Genomic DNA, 21,300 nt, shown 5'->3' with positions numbered 1-21,300 from the left:
CGTGGTCGCCGGCGCCCCAGGTGGGTTGCCCTTGCCGGTCGCGCCCGCAGCGCCCATACGGGCTGCGCCTGTGCCCGACGCCCGCTCGCCCGCCTGCCCGCTATGGCCCCTGTGCCTATGGCACGTGGGGCCCGACCCAGAACGTTTAAAAAAGGAAAAGAAAAAAAAGGAATTAAAAATAATAATAATAAAAAAATAAAATAAAAATAAATATATTAAATAAATAAATAACAACTAAAATAACTAAAATATTAATTAGTTAATTAATTAAGTTAATTAATCTTGATTAGATTAACCTAATCACTAATTAAATTAACTAATCTGTAATTAAACTAAACAGAGAATGACAGGTGGGTCCCACTGGACCCACACGCCAGGTTGACCAGGTCAATGGTCAACGTTGACTGCTGACATCACCCTGATGTCATGCTGACGTCAGCATTTACTATTCTGGATAATGTTGGATTAAATAATTAATTAAATTCCAGAAATTAATAAAATCTTTAGAAAATCATATCTTTTAATCCGTAACTCGGATTAAAATATTTTCAACATGAAAGTTGCTCAGAACAACGAGACGAATCCGGATACGCAGCCCGTTCGTCCGCCACACGTCCCTAGCATAGAGAACCTGCAACATTTCACCTCCGGTTCATCTGTCCGAAAACACGAAACACTGGGGGTACTTTCCCGGATGTTTCCCCCCTTCACCGGTATCACCTCATACCGCGTTAGAACACGTCTAGCTCTGCTTGTTGACCTGTTATGCACTTGCTTGCTATGTATTTACTGTTTCTCCCCCCTCTTCTCTCCGGTAGCCCCCGTGACGATGCTGATGCCCCTGTGGACGACTACGTCACCGACGACCCCTCCTTCTTGTCTGAGCAACCAGGCAAGCCCCCCCCCCTTGATCACCAGATATCGCCTACTCTTCTCTATACTGCTTGCATTAGAGTAGCGTAGCATGTTACTGCTTTCCGTTAATCCTATTCTGATGCATAGCCTGTCATTGCTGCTACTGTCATTGATACCTTACCCGCAATCCTAAATGCTTAGTATAGGATGCTAGTGTTCCATCAATGGCCCTACACTCTTGTCCGTCTGCCATAATATACTACTGGGCTGTGATCACTTCGGGAGGTGATCACGGGCATATACTATATACTTTACACTGTTACATTACCTGTGATACTGTTCGGAGTTGGGGGCTGAAAGGACAGGTGGCTCCATCCAGGTAGTGGTGGGCCTGAGTTCCCGACGGCCCCCGACTGTTACTTTGAGGCGGAGCGGCAGGGCAGGTTGAGACCGCCTAGGAGACAGGTGGGCCTGGCCCTGTTCGGCGTTCGCGGATACTTAACACGCTTAACGAGATCTTGGTATTTGATCTGAGTCGGCTACGAGCCTATACGCACTAACCATCTACGTGGGAGTAGTTATGGGTATCCCGACGTCGTGGTATCAGCCGAAGCACTTCAGACGTCAGCGACGGAGCGGCGCGCGCCGGATTGGAATGTAAGCCTGCTCTTGTATTAAGGGGGCTAGTTCTGCTTCCGGCCGCCCACGCAACGTGCAGGTGTGCTATGGGCGATGGGCCCAGACCCCTGTGCGCTTAGGTTTAGACCGGCGTGCTGGCCTCTCTGTTTTGCCTAGGTGGGGCTGCGACGTGTTGATCTTCCGAGGCCGGGCATGACCCAGGAAAGTGTGTCCGGCCAAATGGGATCGAGCGTGTTGGGTTATGTGGTGCACCCCTGCAGGGAAGTTAATCTATTCGAATAGCCGTGATCTTCGGTAACAGGACGACTTGGAGTTGTACCTTGACCTTATGACAACTAGAACCGGATACTTAATAAAACACACCCTTCCAAGTTCCACAGACCACCCGGTGATCGCTTTTCTACAGGGCGACGAGAGGAGGATCGCCGGGTAGGGTTATGCTATGCGATGCTACTGGAGATGCTACTTGGAGATGCTATTTGGAGATGCTACTTGGAGATGCTACTTGGAGGACTTCAATCTACTCTCTTCTACATGCTTTAAGGCGGAGGCTGCCAGAAGCGTAGTCTTCGACAGGATTAGCTATCCCCCTCTTATTCTGGCATTTTGCAGTTCAGTCCACTGATATGGCCTCCTTACACATATACCCATGCATATGTAGTGTAGCTCCTTGCTTGCGAGTACTTTGGATGAGTACTCACGGTTGCTTCTCTCCCTCTTTTCCCCCTTTCCTTTCTACCTGGTTGTCGCAACCAGATGCTGGAGCCCTGGAGCCAGACGCCACCATCGACGACGACCCCCTACTACACCGGAGGTGCCTACTACTACGTGCAGCCCGCTGACGACGACCAGGAGTAGTTAGGAGGATCCCAGGCAGGAGGCCTGCGCCTCTTTCGATCTGTATCCCAGTTTGTGCTAGCCTTCTTAAGGCAAACTTGTTTAACTTATGTCTGTGCTCAGATATTGTTGCTTCCGCTGACTCGTCTATGATCGAGCACTTGTATTCGAGCCCTCGAGGCCCCTGGCTTGTATTATGATGCTTGTATGACTTATTTTATTTGTAGAGTTGTGTTGTGATATCTTCCTGTGAGTCCCTGATCTTGATCGTACACATTTGCGTGCATGATTAGTGTACGATTGAATCGGGGGCGTCACAGTACTCCATGAAGATCGAGTTCATCAAGCGGGAGAAAGTGGCTGGGGCGTTGGTTAGACCGAAGGACATGACGGTGTACTCGTACTGACCATAACGAGTGACAAAGGCCGTCTTAGGAATGTCCCCATTTCTGATCTTGATTTGGTGGTAGCCTAACCTCAAATCCATCTTGGAGAAGACCGAGGATCCAGTGAGCTGATCATACAGGTCGTTGATCCTGGGGAGCGGATACTTGTTCTTTATCGTGACCAAATTAACGGGACGATAATCTACAACCATCCGGTCCGTACCATCCTTCTTCTTGACGAAGAGGACGGGGCAAGCCCAAGGAGAAGAACTAGGATGGATGAAACCCTTTTGCAAGGACTCATCAAGTTGTTTCTTAAGCTCGGCTAGTTCTAAGGGTGCCATCTTGTAAGGTCTCCTAGAAATTGGAGCGGTTCCTGGGAAAAGATCTCTGACGAACTCTACATCTCTGTCAGGTGGAACACCTGGCAGTTCCTCTGGAAAGACATCCGGAAAGTCACGGACTACCGGGATATCTTCAAGGTCTGGAAGAGGGATGGCATTAAGAGAATAGAGCTGACGCTTTGCAACTCTAATGGAGACAGTGACTATCTTGCCAGATGGGTGTGTAAGCTGAACAGACCTGGTGTAACAATCAATCTTGGCATAATGAGCTGTCATCCAGTCCATACCCAAGATGATGTTAATATCTGAGGACTTGAGGACTACAAGTGATGCAAGGAATACAAGTCTATCAACAAGGATTTCATTACCATAGCTGATTCTGGTGGTTTGCCAACTCCACCAGAATCAGCTATGGTTTTCAAGTGGAGTTGGCATATCACAAAATGACATGTCGTGCAAACGAGCATAGCCTTCAGAAATGAAGGAGTAAGATGCTCCAGTATCGAACAGAACCGATGCTGGATGACATTTGACAAGGAGTGTACCAAGAACGACATCCGGATCATCATGAGCGTCTTTAGCTGAGACGTGATGCACACGTCCATGTTTAGGGTGAGCTGACTTGGCACTGATCATCTTGCGTGATGGCTTACCACGGCCAACAGACTTCTCGGGCTGGGGTGGAGCAACTCTGGTCTGAGTGCAAATACGGGCAATGTGGCCTAGCTCTCCGCACTTGTAACAAATCTTGGAGGTAGGATGTGGACCCGCATTGGCAGGCGGTCCACCAATAGGCCTGGGTGGAGCATACTGCTGAACTGGATGAGGTGCCACATAAGATGGCCTCGGTACATATCCGGGTGGAAGAGCGGAGTTCGGAACCCAAATCCGGCGCTTTTGAGAACTAGAACTGGAGGAAGATCCCAAATCACGGGTGTGCTTACGAGACTACTCATAAGTGAGCTGAGCTGTCTGCATTAATAGCCTTGTTCACCAGAGCCTAGAACGTATTGCAATGGTGCAAGTGGAGATCACGTCGCAACTTGGGGTTGAGACCCTTCCGGAACCTAGCCTGCTTCTTGGCGTCCGTGGACACCTCTTCTATGGCATAGCGGGCGAGGTTCTCAAACTCTCTACTGTAAGCATCAACAGTCATCTTACTCTGGGTGAAACTACAGAACTCTTCTCTCTTGTGATCAATGAGGGCCTCAGGAATGTGATGCTCGCGAAAAGCCTCGGTGAAATCCCTCCAGGTAGGAATCTGGCCAGCTGGAAGCATAGCCTCATAGTTCTGCCACCAAAGACTAGCAGGACCTTCCAGGTGGTATGTGGCATAGGTGACCTTGTCATCTTCACCTACGTTCGCGGAACGCAACTTATGAGTGATACTACGGAGCCAGTCATCTGCATCGAGTGGCTCGATGGAATGATGAAAGGTAGGTGGGTGCAAGCGAATGAAGTCATGAATGGTTACAGACCCTTTGAACTGATGTGCAGTGTTCTCCTCGATACGTGCCAACAAGCGGTTAGACTCACGCTTGTTCCTCTCCATCTCTAACATGAACTCTGTCAACGAAGGCGGGTCAGGAGGATCCTCGTCCCTACCATCTCCGTGGTTCTGGCTACGAACAACAGAACTTCGCTTAACTGATGACATCATGAGAAACAAAACCAAGGACAGAATCAGGTCATCTATAGTCTGTAGAATGTAGGACAAGGAAATTAGTAACTCTCGAACTCCTAGGGCAATTCCGGCAACATAACGGCAGTAAAATGCTCAGAATGAGACATCCTGCCAAAAATGGGGTAGTATAACAACTCAACATCACCACTCTAGGTTCTGAGGTCATACTGAACATGCTACACCGGAAGTACTCGAAACTGGGATATGACTCTGATCAACCAATCCTATGGGACTACGGAGTAATAACACGTGATCCTGATAGACGGAAGAGAAAGCCTAGTTCCTTAACCCCGTAGGAAAGATAGAATGACTCAGATTAGAAGGCCATGAGGTATAAGGAGTAAAAAGAGCCTTACGTTCCTTCCCACAATCAATTCCCTTACATAACTAGAGAATTTCTAGACTCAATTTCGACCACTTTGGCTTGGTAATCCTACAGGCAGTCAGGCTCTAATACCAAAGCTATCAGGACCCTGATTCTATGCCACACTGATCTAGCATGTAACACCTCATATCACTTTGCGGCCTCACGCACGGTATTCCCACGGGTGTCGCCTTACCATGCCCAGGACCATTTGCGCCTTTTGGCACACGTATATGATAGTGTCGCTAGCATCCATATGACAAAGAACCCGGGCTGACATGGCTAGTCATGAACCCAAAGTGGCACTAACTTACAGGGACAGGCATACATGACCCAGCATCGAACGTGTCGGTCATCAGCGAGTGAATCCGGGCTGTAGCAACTGGGATAGCAGGACTCCGGTAAATCGGGCTGTAGCAGGCTAACAGGACTCCGGTAGACACCGCGTGACATTTCCCCGAAGGGACAGACACAGGAACGAAGAAGGACACATGCCGGCCAGCCTAAGTGTTCTGGAGCAGTAGCAAGCTACCAGAGCTCAGTGGAAGCACTAGGAGACATTTCCCGGTAAGAGAGGCTACTAAGGATAAACAAGTAGATAGTCAGATCCCACACATAGCAATACACATTACACGTACGCATAACATGCAAGTATGTGCTGTACAACATGACATCACAACATAACTCAACAACTCATATAAATAAGGCTCAAAGAGCCAACATAGCATTTATTGCAAACAGGGGTCACAGGACCCATCATACAGAGCATACAAGCAACAAGCGGAAGCATTACATGTCTGAGTACAGACATCTACAAATCAGACCCTGTTCATGCAAGGTGTGATCCTTTTCTTCCGCGACGCTCGATTGTCATCAAAGTCGGAGCTGTCTGGTCCTTGACGCCTATGGCCGATTGTTTGGCTTTTGCCGGCAGGGTTCTCATGTACTATTCGTCCAGAGGGATCTTGAGGGGACGTCCGCGGCGAAGTCGGAGCCACTTGATCGGGGAGAGATGATGACGATGACGGTGTCCTTTTCTCGGAGGTGTGTGTGTGTCTTGTAGGTGCCAGGTCGGCCGTGTGCCTTTCTTTGTGGGCGTGTTGTAACGGTTTTTGCCCGAGTTTCTGCTAATTAACCCAACAACTCTCTTCGACCGTTTTTAATGAATCGCATTCTAAGAGACCGTGTTTAAAAAAAATTATCCACCGGGAAACAGACATGAGGTTGCACAAGTGGCGCTTTCTGCTGGGAAAGCACCTAGTTTACTGCAGAACAAGAAGGTGTTTGGATAGGGCTATTTTTCTATGACCTCCAGTACTTGGTGTAAATTCAAACTGAATATCAAAATTACTTGAAGGACACCCCTACTCCAAAAACAACAGAAACAACATGGGTCATCCATCCATACCACAGTACCAATTTCACCAAACATCATTAATTGTATTTGAAGGAAGGAGGATATATTATATAAGCATGCATATAGCTCATGTCTGATCATATATATATATAGAAGTATAGTAACAACAGAGGAAATTGAAGGTTGCAATACATCAAAGACGACGACAATCCACGCTGCAGGGTAATTATATAGCCCACATCTTTCCCTACTAATAAACCACGGATCACTTCTGCTCGTATGTCGTCGGCGCTTTTGCAGAAAAGTCCCTTCGTTTTTCAGAAATTAACCCGCAATCCTCCTAATATGTCAAACTGAACAGGTACGGGCGATGGAAAAGAAAAAAAACACGCTTACCTCCCCCGTCTCCACCTCCAGCGCGCCGCCGGCCCCCGCCAAGCGCCGTCGCAGTCTGCCCTCACCCCTCCGCCGCGCGCTGCCGCCGCCCCTCCGCCGTGCGCCGCCCCCACCCCTGCGGCTTTCCACCACCGGCGACACTCGACGCCGGCGCCGCACCTTCCCCCAACTCCTCTCTCTCCTCCTCCTTCGTCGTCACCGCTCTTCATCAGCCGGCAGACTCTGTCCAAATGGGCAGGCGGCGCTGGAGTTCATCGGAACGGGTAGGCGGGCGGCGGGCGGCGCGAGGAAGATGGCGGATCTGGGCGCGGCGTCGAGGGTTCAGGCGGCTGGTGCGGCAGCTTGCTCCGATGGCGCTGGTGTCCTGCTCATCCAGAGAAAGAGAGAGATATGGCGTGAGGGAGAGAGGAAAGAGAGGAAGAAATGAGAAGGAGAAGGGGCGCAGGGTGAGGGAGGCAGTCGCCGGCGGTGGCGCCGCTCTGCCGCTGCATCTCTCTTCCCCCACGTCCCTACTGCTGCTCCTCTAACTCCATCTCTCTGCTGTCGATTCTCTGCCCGCTGCTACCTCTCCTCTCTGCTCCTTGCTGCCTGTGACTGTCCCATCTCTCCTAGCGCTGCTGCTGCTGCTGCATTTCTTCTGAAGCTCTTCTCAAACCCGTTGATGCAGTTCTTCTCTGAACTCCAACATGTTGCTGCTTCTCTCTCTCTCTCTCTCTCTCTCTCTCTCTCTCTCTCTCTCAATTTTTCTGTAATTTTGTGAACCACAAACCATTTTTGTGCCATTATATGATTTGTGGTATTTGCTTGAGTGAACCTGTAAGGTTTGTACCTTCTGGAAAGTGCTAGCACCTACATATTATCCAATTTTTTCTAAATGTCATGAGGCATGAGCCACAATATTTCTCAAGAACGACCGTTGGTATATATAAGGCATGCATACAATTTTAATAACACTCTTTTTGCTCTCATTTATCTGTTGGCATAGAGCATCGTATAATATAGAAGAGTCATTCAAACATAGCTCTTTGAATATCGGACAAAATATTGGTTGCCTGATTTATTTATAAGAAGATTCTTCTATGTATTTAGTTACATGATTTTAATTTGATCGTCTTCTTTCAACTTTTTTTTGCCAAGTATGATATTTCCTTAGGTTCACCTTGACCTTCACTGCTCTTGTGTAAGAGCTTAAGTAAATTGATGTTGTATCATCAGAATCTGTAGCCTTGCATAGTTTTTTTTTGTCTGTACATACACTTTAATTTCTTGCTCGCACTGAAATCCCTCTTTGTCACAGGATGAATCAGAAACTGAAGATGATGATCCCATGGACACAGAAGAAGCTTCCTCTGTCCACATCGCTGCACTGCAGTCTTTCAGCCAAGCTCTGGTGAACTTTGAAATCCAGTTTAGAGAATTGCTCATGACTTGACAGAAATCATTCTTATGAGCACATCATTTGATTCTATTACTAGGTCAGTCAACTTGAACTACCATGTGGAAGTGGAACTATTGTTGTCTGTCAGTTAAGACAGTCGGGAACTTGGTGTTGTCATTCCTGGCTATTGTATTAGGATACTAGCAGCACTTACATGCAGATATGCTTGTGATTCTAAAGATAGTACACAAGGTGATTGATGTGTGGGTCGCTCAAGTCCTGTGGGGTGCTGGGCTAAAGGTGTTCCATATACATGAACCATAAACTAGAATTGAAATTATTCTCCGCACGCACAAGTAAAACCTATGCAAAGTGAACAATCTCACAGTTGCAGCTTATATTCAGTATTTCTTCATTACAAATGTCGATTTCAAAGCATTTTCTTTCTCTAATTCTGCAACTTTATAAACTGCAGCTCAGTTTTGCTCACAAATGTTTTGCTCCTCATAAAACTAATTTTCTACTAACTGATTTCCGTATTTCCATTATAGTTTATTCATTACCATGTTCAAGGAATTATCAGCGTTTTTTCTGACTTGGTCAACTTACCCTTGCAGTAATTTAGCAGTTGAGATCAAGATGCTACTCCAATCTATATATGAAACCAAATCAGGTGGGCTTGATGACAAAGAGGTAATAAGAGATGAACTCTTCCAGTATAAAAAGTTGATGGTCCTAATTAGTTTATAGCTTATTTCTTGATCACTTTAATTTACACGACGTCTCCAGGGCCTTTTGTGTTCTTTGGTAATATATTTGATTATAGTCACAGCTTACGCAAGATGATTATTTACGTTCCTAATTTATCTTCCTCTATCATGGTGGTAGGGAAACATCGCCGTTAGTTTGCCTGAGATAGAAGGACTTCACATAATTTTGTCAATAGCATTGATAAGGACTTTTTTCTTATTCTTTTCTATTTGTAGACAAGGAAGAACCATAGAGAATCTCGATCCTTACACTATAGCAGTACCTGAAGCAGAGCAAACCGCTGTCTCAAATTTAATAGTAGATGGAAAGGAATGGTTGTTTTTGTTGCAGGTTACTCCAAGAACAAGTGCATTGTCAAGCTAGATGTTTTATATTATCCGTCCATAATCTGGATGCTTGTGTATCCTGCGACTTGGTTCATCCAGGAGGTATTTGTGTTCAAACACAGGTGTGGGCTGCTTGCAGGGTAGAGCATAATTGGATTTTAAAGCCATTTATAATGTCATGCAAAACTATAAGTTTGAACAAAGGTACATTAAGTTGTGTCACTCACATGGACAGTGTTGCCATCTATAATGCCTTACAAGTCTGAGCTCCATCATGATAATCTGATTAGTGTGTCGCAAGTCTGCTATTTCTAACTGTACAAATTCTGCACTTATTTAGCATTTTACATGATGCGTAGATTTTTCAGAACAGAAATAAGTCAATCCTTATAACCTGATTTTGCTATATTATTTAGTTCGAAGTTACTTTGTAAATCCCAGTTTCCCCAGTATTGTAACTCTGTGTCAAATTAAATTGATATTTCTCTTGTGAACAACTTCAATTTGTAATATCATGATTTTCTTTTTCAGAAACCACTTCAACTAGCCTAGGGCTATGTCTATTAGTCTTCCAGTATTTCTTGGAATGAGATAACACATGTTTCTTCAAGTGTCTACACACTACATGAAGTAAGTTTCTTATAGGAGTAGTCAAACCTGGATACCAATTTATTGGAACATTATATCTCTTATAGAAGTAGTCAAACATGGATATCAATTTATTGGAACCATCAAGGAAGAGACACTCCTGGAGGGTCAGAAGTAATGCAATATATTCTCTCTCTTATGCCTATTTGAAATACAGTTGTAGGGTTGTACTTTGCCACTCATATTGCAGTACTCAACTGTAGCATGGATGGAGCAGGAAAGTGTGCTAAACCTTCTAACATGGACACTGCACTTGTACGAGCTACGGGCCACTATTGTTTGTCATATGGATTGTAGATGTAGTGGTAATGTACCACATTTTTCATGTAGTAAGGATGATACGTTATATGGAGTATAACAGTATGGTTGCCGTGACCTTCCTATTGTCCGTAGAGCCAGAAGAAAAATAGAATAAAAAATTTCATTAGACAAATAATAGAATTGGTGATTGAATATCACATGTCTGTAATTTTATATCTATGTGGGAGCTTGACGTAAGAGTACATGCAGAGTATACAAGTGAAAAATATTATTTATTTACAGGCGTTATTGTCAAAGTTTATTTTAACAGGGAGGGATCCCGAAGCTTTATTACCATCGTAATAACATGATACAACACATATGACATCTAGGCCCTAAAGAAACAAGAAAATACATAACAAATCCATGGACTTTTACAAAAAAGGACCTCAAACTGAGAGACAAAAACATGATCAGGTCCCTGCGTCAGTGTAGGTTGCATCTTGCTGCCATCGGGGACGAGCCACTTGAGGCAACGAGGTTGCTATGGCAGTATGGCTCGAGGCCATACATAGCCCCAAATAGAAGAAACACTACCTTCTTGTTGGCATAGCCCTAGGAAGAAGAAAGAGGCGCGCAGACAGACCCATCGCTTCAGAAGGTTGCACTTCAGCCTGAAGAGTCACCAGAGCGACGAAGACCGCCCATCGATTGCCAAAGACCAGCTTCAGCGAGTGGCGTAGCTTCATAACAATTACCGGTGAAAATAAGCTCATATCCAATCGTATATTATATTTTTGGATGAAGTTAACACCAAAGCTTCTACTGGTAAAAATTAGGGCCAGTTCGGAAGTGAAAATCCTAATGAAGTCTTGCTGACCTCAAATGTTGGCTTTACAAGAAAAGACTCATTTTTTCGCAATAATAGATGAGCAAGAATTTTCAAAACCAATGTTTCATTGTTGTTTCCTGTGGCAACGCACGGGCAGCTATCGCTTCTGCCCGTCCATCATTAAAACTGCCCCTAAAGTTGCAAATAATTACCCACCAATGCCACCGGTAAGTGAGAAGAACGTTTCGTTTTTTTTCCCGCGCTCGCCCATAGCTCAATAAGGGGAGATCCCCTCATGTACAACGACCAGGCGAGCATTGCACTGGTTGGTTTTGTGACCTACCGCGCTAGAGGTTGCGGGTTCGATTCCCACACCCACCCTTTTCCTTTAAAAAATCAATTACTTTTTGAAATTTTCATATCTTTGAAACCCTAACTTCAAATCTGACATGCCATATATGAAAATTCATCAGAAAAATATGTAGATTTCAAATATGCTATTATCATTAATTTTTGAAATTACATTCAGGGTGCAAACTTAAATAATACCTTCTTTGTATGATGAGATATTTTATAAATGCCTATTACATATGTCCTTATAGATTGGTTGTTTTTGTGGAGCTATCCTATATGTTTGCAACCAAATTAAGTCTTGAACTGAATTATGATTGCACACACACACACACACACATTCGCGTCGCGTCGCATATATATGCGCTGGGTATATTCACTCCGTCCGAAAAACTTGTCCTTCAAAGAGATATACCTAGCACTAATTTGGTGTTAGATACATCCATTTGAGGGACAAACTTGGGACAAGTTATTTTGGGCGAAGGGAGTATATGAAAACACTTATGCACATGTTATCATTAAATACTAAAATGTACTTTGTATTTCATTCTAATGCAATATTTTTTTCGCATCACCGAGAAACAACAACAAATGCGTAAACATATATTGGCAACTAGGTAGATATTTGCGTTGTATAATGAATTCTAAACACCTTCAGTTCACTTCAAAAATCATCACACCTTTATGTTTTTGCACAACACCACTTATCATGTTGCTTGTTTTTTTTAGAAAAGTTATCATATTGCTTGTTGCGTGGCATCATGAAAGATTTCAAGGATTTGCTGATGTCGTTAAGTGTGTGTATGAGGCGTGAATTTTTTTTTCTCCCGTTGCAACGCACGGGCACTTTTCCTAGTTACACAAATGCACCAACTAGCATAGTCGGTCTATGGAAATATATAACACTACAATATAGCTACTAGATTAACACACATTATAATGCATATATACTCTACATTAACTATTCCTTAGAACTACCTACTCATCACTTCAATAGTTAGCCATCAGTAGCATATGAGCAGATCCTCTCCAGCTAGCTCAACTGATCGGCTACTACTTGTGCTTGCCCGGCTTCTCACTCTTCGTCACCTCCCAGGAGGTGTAGGTCCTGTAGGACTGAGAAGCTGAAGGGGACGAGGAAGATGCCCACAGTCCAGCAGATCCGGATGAAGATGTTTCCTTGGTGGGCGACGAGGACGAGGCAGGCTGCGGTGGCGTACAGGCAGTGGCCGACGATGGTGAGCGCGAGCGCGAGGCAGGCGAGGGCGCGGCGGACCCAGCGACGGCGGCAAAGGAGGCGCAGCGCCAGCACCGCCCAGGCCGCCAGGACCGGGACGCAGGACAACATCCCGAGGCAGACGGCGTTCACCACGGCTTTGTCCGCGTCCATCAGTTGGTCACAAGGCAGAAAGGAGAACTGTGGAGGACCAACACCAACGCAGGGGAAGTTCAGAACGCATGCAGGGAGAAGGGTAGTGGAACTGGAATTAGGGAGAAGGGTCGTCGGCTCGTCGTTACCTGCCACTGCCAGCAGGGGGCGTGGAAGTGGTCGAGTGCGTGTGCGTGTGACATTGAGTAGCCCACTGCAAGGGAGAACGCGGTGGCGCAGGCGGTGAAGAGCGCCCACGCGCGGACATCAACCGGACGACGCGTCTTCTTGGCCACGGTCACCGGATCCATGGATCCAGCCTTCTTTTCCGGGAAGTCCAAGAATCAGAGGCTCCAAGCTAGCTAGCTAGAACAAGTGGACAAGATGAGCAGATGAGGCAGTGTGGAGCTCTTTAAGGGACGAGACAAAGCAAAGCGACGGAGAGTGGGCGCCCACCACGACGTGTCGATCGAGCCCCACACACACTGTTGACAAAGAAAATCACGGGGAGGAGAGCGCCTACAAAGAAAGAGAGAAAGAAGGAAAGAAGGTGATGGTGATTGATGGTATATCTTCATCAAGGCATAAATTAAAATGGTGAGGCCTCATGTGCTACCCAATAATGTAAGGTTCCAAGCTTTGTCGGGGAAGAGACCTTGAATTCACTTTGCTGTAAATGCAAGAATTTAGATGTTATTGGACCAGCCGAGTCTACATGGTTAGAGCATTTCCAGCCGTTGTGTCCCCAGATGCGATTTTTCCGCCGGATAAAAACTTGCCGGCGCTAATTTTGCTTTTGGGACGAGAATTTTTTCAGTAGTTTAAGCCCCCAGTCCACGCCTCACTCGCTCGCCCGCTTGACCGCCTTCATGTTGAACGCCGCGTCCGCCCCGCGCCGGGGCTGGCGAGCCGCCGCCGCGTCCGCTCCGCGGCAGGGCCGACGAGGAGCTCGTCCGCGCGCGCACCTCATCTTGTACAGCGCCTCGCCCAGCCATCTTGTGACATACCCTGCCGGGGGTCCCATCGTCCCTGTCCGTGCTGGCCGCGCGCCGGCCGCGGCTCAGCGCGTAGGCGGCCTGCAGCGGGCGGCTGGAGGCCGACGTCGAGCCGCCCCGTGCCCCACTCCCTCGCCCCATGCCCGGTCCCTCGAGCCGCCCCTGCATCACGCGGCCGACCCGACCCTGGAGCTCGTCCCCGCCGGCCGACGAGGCCGACATCATCTGGGGCGCCGGCGTCATCCCCGCCGGCCGACCCGTTCGGGCAGGCCCGTGCCTGCACTGCGCCCGCGCACCGCGAGCTCGCCCGTGTCGGCGCCGCACCAGCGTGGAGGAGCGGCAGCGGCGAGCAGGAAGAGGAGGCGCGGGCGGCGTGTGCGCCATTTCCACCGGCGCGTCCGGCCCAGCTGTAGGAGGAGCACGTGATGGCCATGCTTCGGACCTGTGCGCGGCGAGGCGACAGCGGTGGCGAGCCGGGCGCGGCGAGGCGAGGGCGGCGGCGTGCCGGGTGCCGCGAAGCAAGAGAAGGAGAAGAGAAGAGAGAGGAGCCCGGCCTCGAGAGAGAGAGGATGGCTGTGTGTGGAGGGGAGCACGTGGGCGGGCCAGGGAGGGAAAGGGGTAGGAGAGAAGAGAGACGCTGCCAGGTGGATGAGCGCATGTAAAACGGCGAATTAAGCCCCATAGGTGCCCCCCCAGCTCCTTGGGTTCGCGTTGGGGTCTCCGGCTCTCTGTTTTTGGCCAGATCCAGCACTAAACGAGCTCGTGGGGCATGAGTGGGACTTTTTTCGTCCGCCGGCGGTGAAAAAGTGCTCATGGAGGCCTTCCTGGGGAGGCGGTTGGAGATGCTCTTAGCTAGTTGGTTTAACAAAGTTTGAACGATAAATTTTTTAGACCTCTCAGCACATTAAACAAGTTGGCATCCCACAAGAAAAATCTAGATCATATCGAATAAATCTCTCACATTCCATCTAAAAAGGTCTTCACATTTTTAATGATTTTTCATAATTCATTCTTACATTATTTTCCTCCACCAAATGTGGGAAAGCTGCAAATTAAGTTCCAAAATTTAGATATTTTTAATACCAGTTGTCTTTTGTTTTTGCACAGTGGTTTGTATTATCAAATTTTCACCAGTTTCATATCTTGGTTTTTCCTATAGATAATATGTGGCGATTATTTACATGAACACATGATATATTAAGTTGATTGTTATTTATAATCCTAACTTGCACCAAACATCACCAGAACAATGTCTAAGCGTAAGAAAACATTAGCGGAATAATGAATTTTGATCAATATATTTGGTCTCTATAGGCCTACTAGTTAAGTACCAGTTGCAAACACTTTGAGAGAACAACTAGCATCAGCGTACTATATTCTTTTTAACACTGCTATACATCCGATACATTTTGTCTGATTATTGTACGACACAAGGAATCAAACCGACCATTATTCGCCTGCTATTATTCGCCTCGCTTATATAGCCACTTGACCTCCTTACTGTTGACGTTTATAGAGCATAATTAGCTTTATATAAGATAAACCGTATGAGTTAAAGTACAAACCAAACAAGAAAAGGGGAAGGTACCGGTTCTAACCTATGACCACGTAACCTCGCCGCGTGTGCGAGCACCAACCATCCGGCCACAGTGACATTTAGATAAGCACAATTTATCTTATATATTCTTTCTTTCTATTTAAGAAAATTACTTATATTATAGATAAAATTTTCGGACAAATCAACTAGATTTTGTTTGAATTCAAGTAATTTTAAATTTAAAAATCTAGATAGGAAATATAGTGCAGAATGAGTGTATGTATTTTTTTGGACAAATCAACTAAATTTTTGTATGAATTTGAGTAATTTTAAATTAAAAATGTAGATTAAAAAATATAGTGCAGAATTAATGTAGATTTTTGTTTGCATTAAAATAATTTCAAATTTGAAAATCTAGATAAAAGAAACTATAGGTCAAAATGAATGTATGTATTTTTTCGGACAAAACAAGTAATTTTTTGATTGAATTTGAATAATCTAGATAAAATAAAATATAGTTCATAATTAATATACGTGAATTTATTTCGGAGATAAACTAATTTATTATGAATTCAAAAATCTAGCTGGAAGAAATTATATGGTACGAAGAATGTACATCATTTGTTTGGACAAATCATCTAATTTTTTGTTTGAATTCAAATAGTTTAAAATTTGAAAATAAGGATAAAAGGATATTTAGTGCCCAATGAATGTACATATTTTTTTGGGACCAATCAACAAAATTTTGTTTGAATTCAAATAATTTTAAATTTGAAAATCTAGATAAGAGAAAATATGGGTCAGAATGAATGTACGTAATTTTTTCGGACAAATCAACTAGTTTTTATTTGAATTTGAATAATCTATATAAAAGAAATTTATGAAATTTAGTTCATAATGAATGTACGTAAATTTCTTTTGAACAAATCAATGGAAATTTTGTTCAAATTCGAATAATTTCAAATCGGAAAATCTAGATAAAATAAAACATAGGTCAGAATGAATGTATGTATATTTTTTCCAGAATAAATAAATAAATTTTGTTTGAACTCAAATAATTTTAGATTAGAAAATCTAGACAAAAGAAAATATAGTGCAGAATGAATGTATGTAATTTTGTTTCGAACAATTCATCTGAAAATTTGTTTGAATTCGAATAGTTTTAAATTTGAAAATCTAGAGAAATGAAAATATATTCAGAATGTGCACTTTTATTTTAGAGGTGATATACCATAGTAGTTGAAATGAAATACCAAGTACGATCAGTTGCGGTGGATAGGCTCCATTACAATTGGTGATTGGTTAGAACATGCTCGTTCCATTTTTCCCAGCCCAATATATTTACAACTTACACTGACTGTTGGACCCAGCGGACAAGGAGTGCTTTTGTACAAAGTAAAAAAAAGACGAGTATCCTTCTAAAAAAAATATCACGTGCACTAGCCACTGACAATGGCCCAATATATTTACAACTTACACTGATGGTGGGACCCAGCGGGCAACTATTGTTTGAGTGCTTTTGTACAAAGTAAAAAAATGAAGGTGTTTCTGGAAAAAAAATATCGGCCCTGGCAATGTTGGCGTGCCATGTAGGCAGCGAATACACCCACGTACGGAAAATGTGACCATATTTGCACGCCCGCGCAAGTTAGATGACCAGAAATATGTATTTTGCAAATTTGTGCACCAAACTAACCGTCGCACGCAAGTTTCAAGACTTCTAGTGTATTTACCTCTAAAAGAAAAGGCACATCCCTTCGATTACCACGTCGTACTGATTTTGGACACTTGACATAATAGTTTTCAATGTTCCTGTGGGTCCGCCTTACAATTTGTTTAAATCATTTGATTCTTTTTTTATCTCTCTTTTACACTAGGATTTCATTAGCAGGTATAACCTCAACAAGAAAACAACACAAGTAACATAGTGTACTTTTACTACGTGATGGATCAGCCATTAGGTATCTTACAAGCCCATTCATCAGCTTTTTTATCTCTGTTGTGGATCGAATGTTGGCTCCAAAGGTCTACAAGTTTCAGCTTGACCCATATCGTCTACTCAATTTTTTTAAAACAAAAGATAAAGGTGATGATGATTGATGGAATGCCTCCATCATCGAAGCATAAAGTGGCGAGGCATCATGCACTTTTTAACAATGCAAGTTGTCAAGGCACTTTCTTTATTTAAGGATTAATTCACTATGATCTTAATTTTTTTGTTGCTGGATGCCAATACGTTTCCTGTGTTAAGAGCTTCAGAATTTGTATCCAGTAAAACAGTCGGCTTGGTCCAATAAAGCCTTTCTTTGACCAGTTAAAATTCGCATATCTACTTCTAAAACTTTATGTGCATCTAATTTTCTCCACTTGAATAGAAACATTCGGTAAGCTGGGCCAGACGAGCTACGGAAGGCACGCAACACATATTTTCCTCATCAAATGATTCTTTAAAGGACCCGCGACACCATGCATGCACATGCGTAAAATGCATGCTAGCCACACACGTACGGCCATTTTCGACTATACTGTGCATGATTTCTAGTTTGCAGCAGACAATGTGTAAACCTAACCTGCGTGCTTCGTGTACCACTAACTAACACCCATACCACTCTAATGATCGGTCGCTCATCCAACATTTTTATCAACATTGTGACTGGATAGTTTACTTTTTATTTATTTATTTTATGCTTGGATGTCGTTAGCAGGCACAATCTTAACATTCAGTTACATTTCCTATTTTTACTATATAAAGGATCATCGATTACGTGCATTAATCAGCTTATATATCTTTGTCGAAAATGAGAAGTGGGGCTCTAAAGATCTATGCGGTTTAGCTCAAATCTTTTCATCTACTCAAAACGATATCAAAAAAAGGTAATGACGATTGATGACATGCCTCCACCAAAGCATAAAGTGGTGAGACATCATGTATTACCCAAGAACGCAAGTTTTCAAGGTATTATCTTGGGTGTGCTTAATTTCTCCCCTCCTCACAACTTTTCCTAATTTCTTTTTTTTTTCGAAAAGGAGGAAAACCCCCGGCCTCTGCATCTGGTCGATGCATACGGCCACTTTATTAATTATTAGCACAAAACCTTACAAAGTCATACAACAGTAAGACCAAAGCCACCATCTTCGCAACCTCTGTCGCTACTCCTATCTAACTGATGAAGGGGCGCTGATGGTCTGGGCCTAATACCAAACAGACCTCGCAGCCAAACCTAACATCTAAGACCTGAGGTCCCAACCTGGACGCCTGCCAGGTATGGGCACCCACCAGTCCGGCATGCTCCTCAACCCGGCCGCCCGCCAGGTATGAGGCCGCCATAGCCACCTGCCACCAATCCATCTTCAGAGCTATACTGCTGCATACACCTTGCCCGGTCTCGCTGCCGTCGACGCCACCATGGCACCAGACAGCTCCACCGCCCTGCGCTCGTCCATCCAGCCGCATCCATGAACGATATGTAGCCGCACCATGCCACCAAAATCATCGTCATCGACGCGGAAGATACAACGCCGCACCACCAGGCAACCTCCGCACCGTCGCCACTGCTGGAGGTACTCGGAGCCCACCATCCACATCATCTCTCCCCCGAACAGCTGGTCCTCCCAAGACGGCGCCTCCATGGAGGATACGACGTGTAGGACGCCGCCGCCGCCCAATCCAGAATGAATTTTGGACTTTCGTCCGGGATGTGTTCGGAGGTGGATAGGAGAGACCTCGGTTTCGCCTCCACAGAGGATAGCGGCGTTGAGCGACGTCGCCGATGCCGGGCCGGCCTAGCCGACCAAAGTTTCCTCCAGTCCCCATCCTATGCCACCAATCCTCCGCCTGCTCCGGATCCGGCGACAAGCCACGATCCAAAACCTTGCGAAGATGGAAGATCCATGGTGCTCGACCCACCGGAAAGGAGGATCGAGAAGACCCCGTTGTAGATTTCCAGACGCCAAAACCAGCAGTCCGACGTTGCCAGTGACGACCAACCTCACCCCGCGGCGGCCGACGGAGTCCGAAGCCAGGATCCAGATGGATCCGATCCGGATCCGGCGACACCCGCGACCACCGGGCAGTACCAACGCAGCCACCACCTCGCAACTCGCAGACCGCCACCACGGCGCCACACGACATCGCCGGGAGACCCGCCGCCGCGCCTCCGAACCCCACGTTAGCCCGGCGCTCCCCTCGTCCCCACTGTCCCGCGCCAGCCAGAACGAGATGGATGGGAAAGGAGCCCCGCCGCCGCCCAGCCGGCCAGGCTTCGCCCGGCGGCGTTGCGGACGGCGGCGAGGAGGGAGAGGGGCGGAGGGAAGTGCGAGGGGCGGCGGCTAGGACAAGGACAACAAACTTGAGCCATTCTTTATTGCTTTTCTTCTTTCTCTTTATTGCTTTTCTTCTTTCTCTTTAACATGCTCCTCTGCATGAATTAGCTTTGTCTAATGCAACAATATTCTGATGCCTTCACGTGATCCGAGCCTGCATGGCTAGCTAGTTTCTTTAACAAGTGAGATGGGCACTATTTATTCTATTATAAATAGTTGGGAAATCAATCTTGAACATGTTAGCATCCAATACAATGAACAAAAGATCGTACCGAACTAATCCCTCACATGCTCACGTATCAAAAGTTCATACCTCTAAACAGTTGTTGCTATGACTGATAAAATATCCTTTTTGTTAGATGCTAGATTTTCCGTGTGTTCAAGAGTTCAAGCAATGGCCATCTCATTTTGTTAAGCCAACTAGCTTGGGCGGTGCAACAATACATGAATTGTTAATTTTCTTAATAGCAAAGCTTATTCCTTCAGAGGAGCCGGTCTTTTTTCAGACAAAGAAAAGAGAAAGACGGAAATGTAATAGAGAATGACTTAAAGTTTATTCTCCTTGCCTAGAAATTATAAAAAGATATGAAAAGAGAGAAAAATTAAGCTCACTAAAGATAATGCCTTGAAAGCACGCGTTGTTGGGAAGCACATGATGACTTATCACTTTATACATCAGTGGAGGCATATGCCATCTATTGCCATCACATTATTTCATCTTTTGACACGCTTTTCGAGTAGATGACAAGGGCCAAGATGACCATGCAGTCCTTTGACACACTTTTATGTGTTTGATGATCTGGCATAGGACCGGACGCCACACTCAGTGCAAAGATCATTTCATTCTAGTTCTGTTATGATATACTAAGTTGAGTTTGTAGATGATCTTTGATGGTTCGAACTGCAGGATCTTTGTGTACCTCAGTTTGTTTGTTCTGCTCATCCTTACCACCTGCATATTACTACAGCGGGAATGTCACAAGACTGAGTATGTGTTTTTGGATCATGCTAAATTGCTAACCCAAAGTCTTTGGTATTCCCCTTTCTGTTTGGACTCGTGAACTTACGGTGATCATTTTGTTTCTGGTATGTTAAGGTGTAGTAAACTGAATGATCCTGTGATGGGTTTGATCTGCACGTCAGTTCGTTCTGCTCATCATTGTGTTGTGTGCATGATTGATCAAGTGCATGTTGTGTTTTCGCACCGTGGATGATGTAGGACGAATGTCATATAGATACAGGATCAGCCTCACTGAAACTCTTTCGTATGCCCACCTTTTCGGCTTTGACTCGTGAACTCACCTCGGTTAACTTCCATCTTATGACAGAAATGTTGGCAGCTGGGCTAAGTTTCAAAATTTTATTACTAGGTAGTTTGTTTCCTTGAATTGTGTCTCATCAAGCAGTTTTCTAGTTGTGTCTGGTCAAGCAGTTTTCTATAGTTGTGCGAATGTAACTTGGGGTTAGTCAGGTTCTATAAAGTACTGCATCGATAAATTTCTCATCATGGTCTTTAGCCTGTGTGATCTCGCTCTCTTACATGAATGTGTTTTTGGAGACAATGAAAGGAGGTGCAGAGAAACATGTTTCAGATTACATGCCCTGCTTTGCATTTCGGCCAGCAGCGTTGCTTACATATACAGTACTATTTTTACAACTGCTAATTCT

The 21,300-nt window shown here is 45.1% G+C and overlaps 1 protein-coding gene across 1 annotated transcript; it reads right to left on the bottom strand.

Annotated features, from left to right (window-relative positions):
- Window positions 1–12,273: 12,273 nt before the first annotated feature.
- On the bottom strand, window positions 12,274–13,848 carry LOC119305125. The gene is made up of 4 exons (XM_037581733.1): window positions 13,394–13,848; window positions 13,234–13,296; window positions 12,927–13,143; window positions 12,274–12,825 (listed from the first exon to the last, which is right to left on the bottom strand). The coding sequence occupies exons 3-4, from the start codon at window positions 13,086–13,088 to the stop codon at window positions 12,484–12,486; spliced, it is 504 nt and encodes a 167-aa protein (XP_037437630.1). The 5' UTR covers window positions 13,089–13,143; window positions 13,234–13,296; window positions 13,394–13,848; the 3' UTR covers window positions 12,274–12,483.
- Window positions 13,849–21,300: the final 7,452 nt, after the last annotated feature.

Source organism: Triticum dicoccoides, chromosome 5B (genome assembly GCF_002162155.2).
Source record: "Triticum dicoccoides isolate Atlit2015 ecotype Zavitan chromosome 5B, WEW_v2.0, whole genome shotgun sequence".
NCBI lineage: Eukaryota > Viridiplantae > Streptophyta > Magnoliopsida > Poales > Poaceae > Triticum > Triticum dicoccoides.
This window is presented reverse-complemented; position numbering and strand designations above follow the sequence as displayed.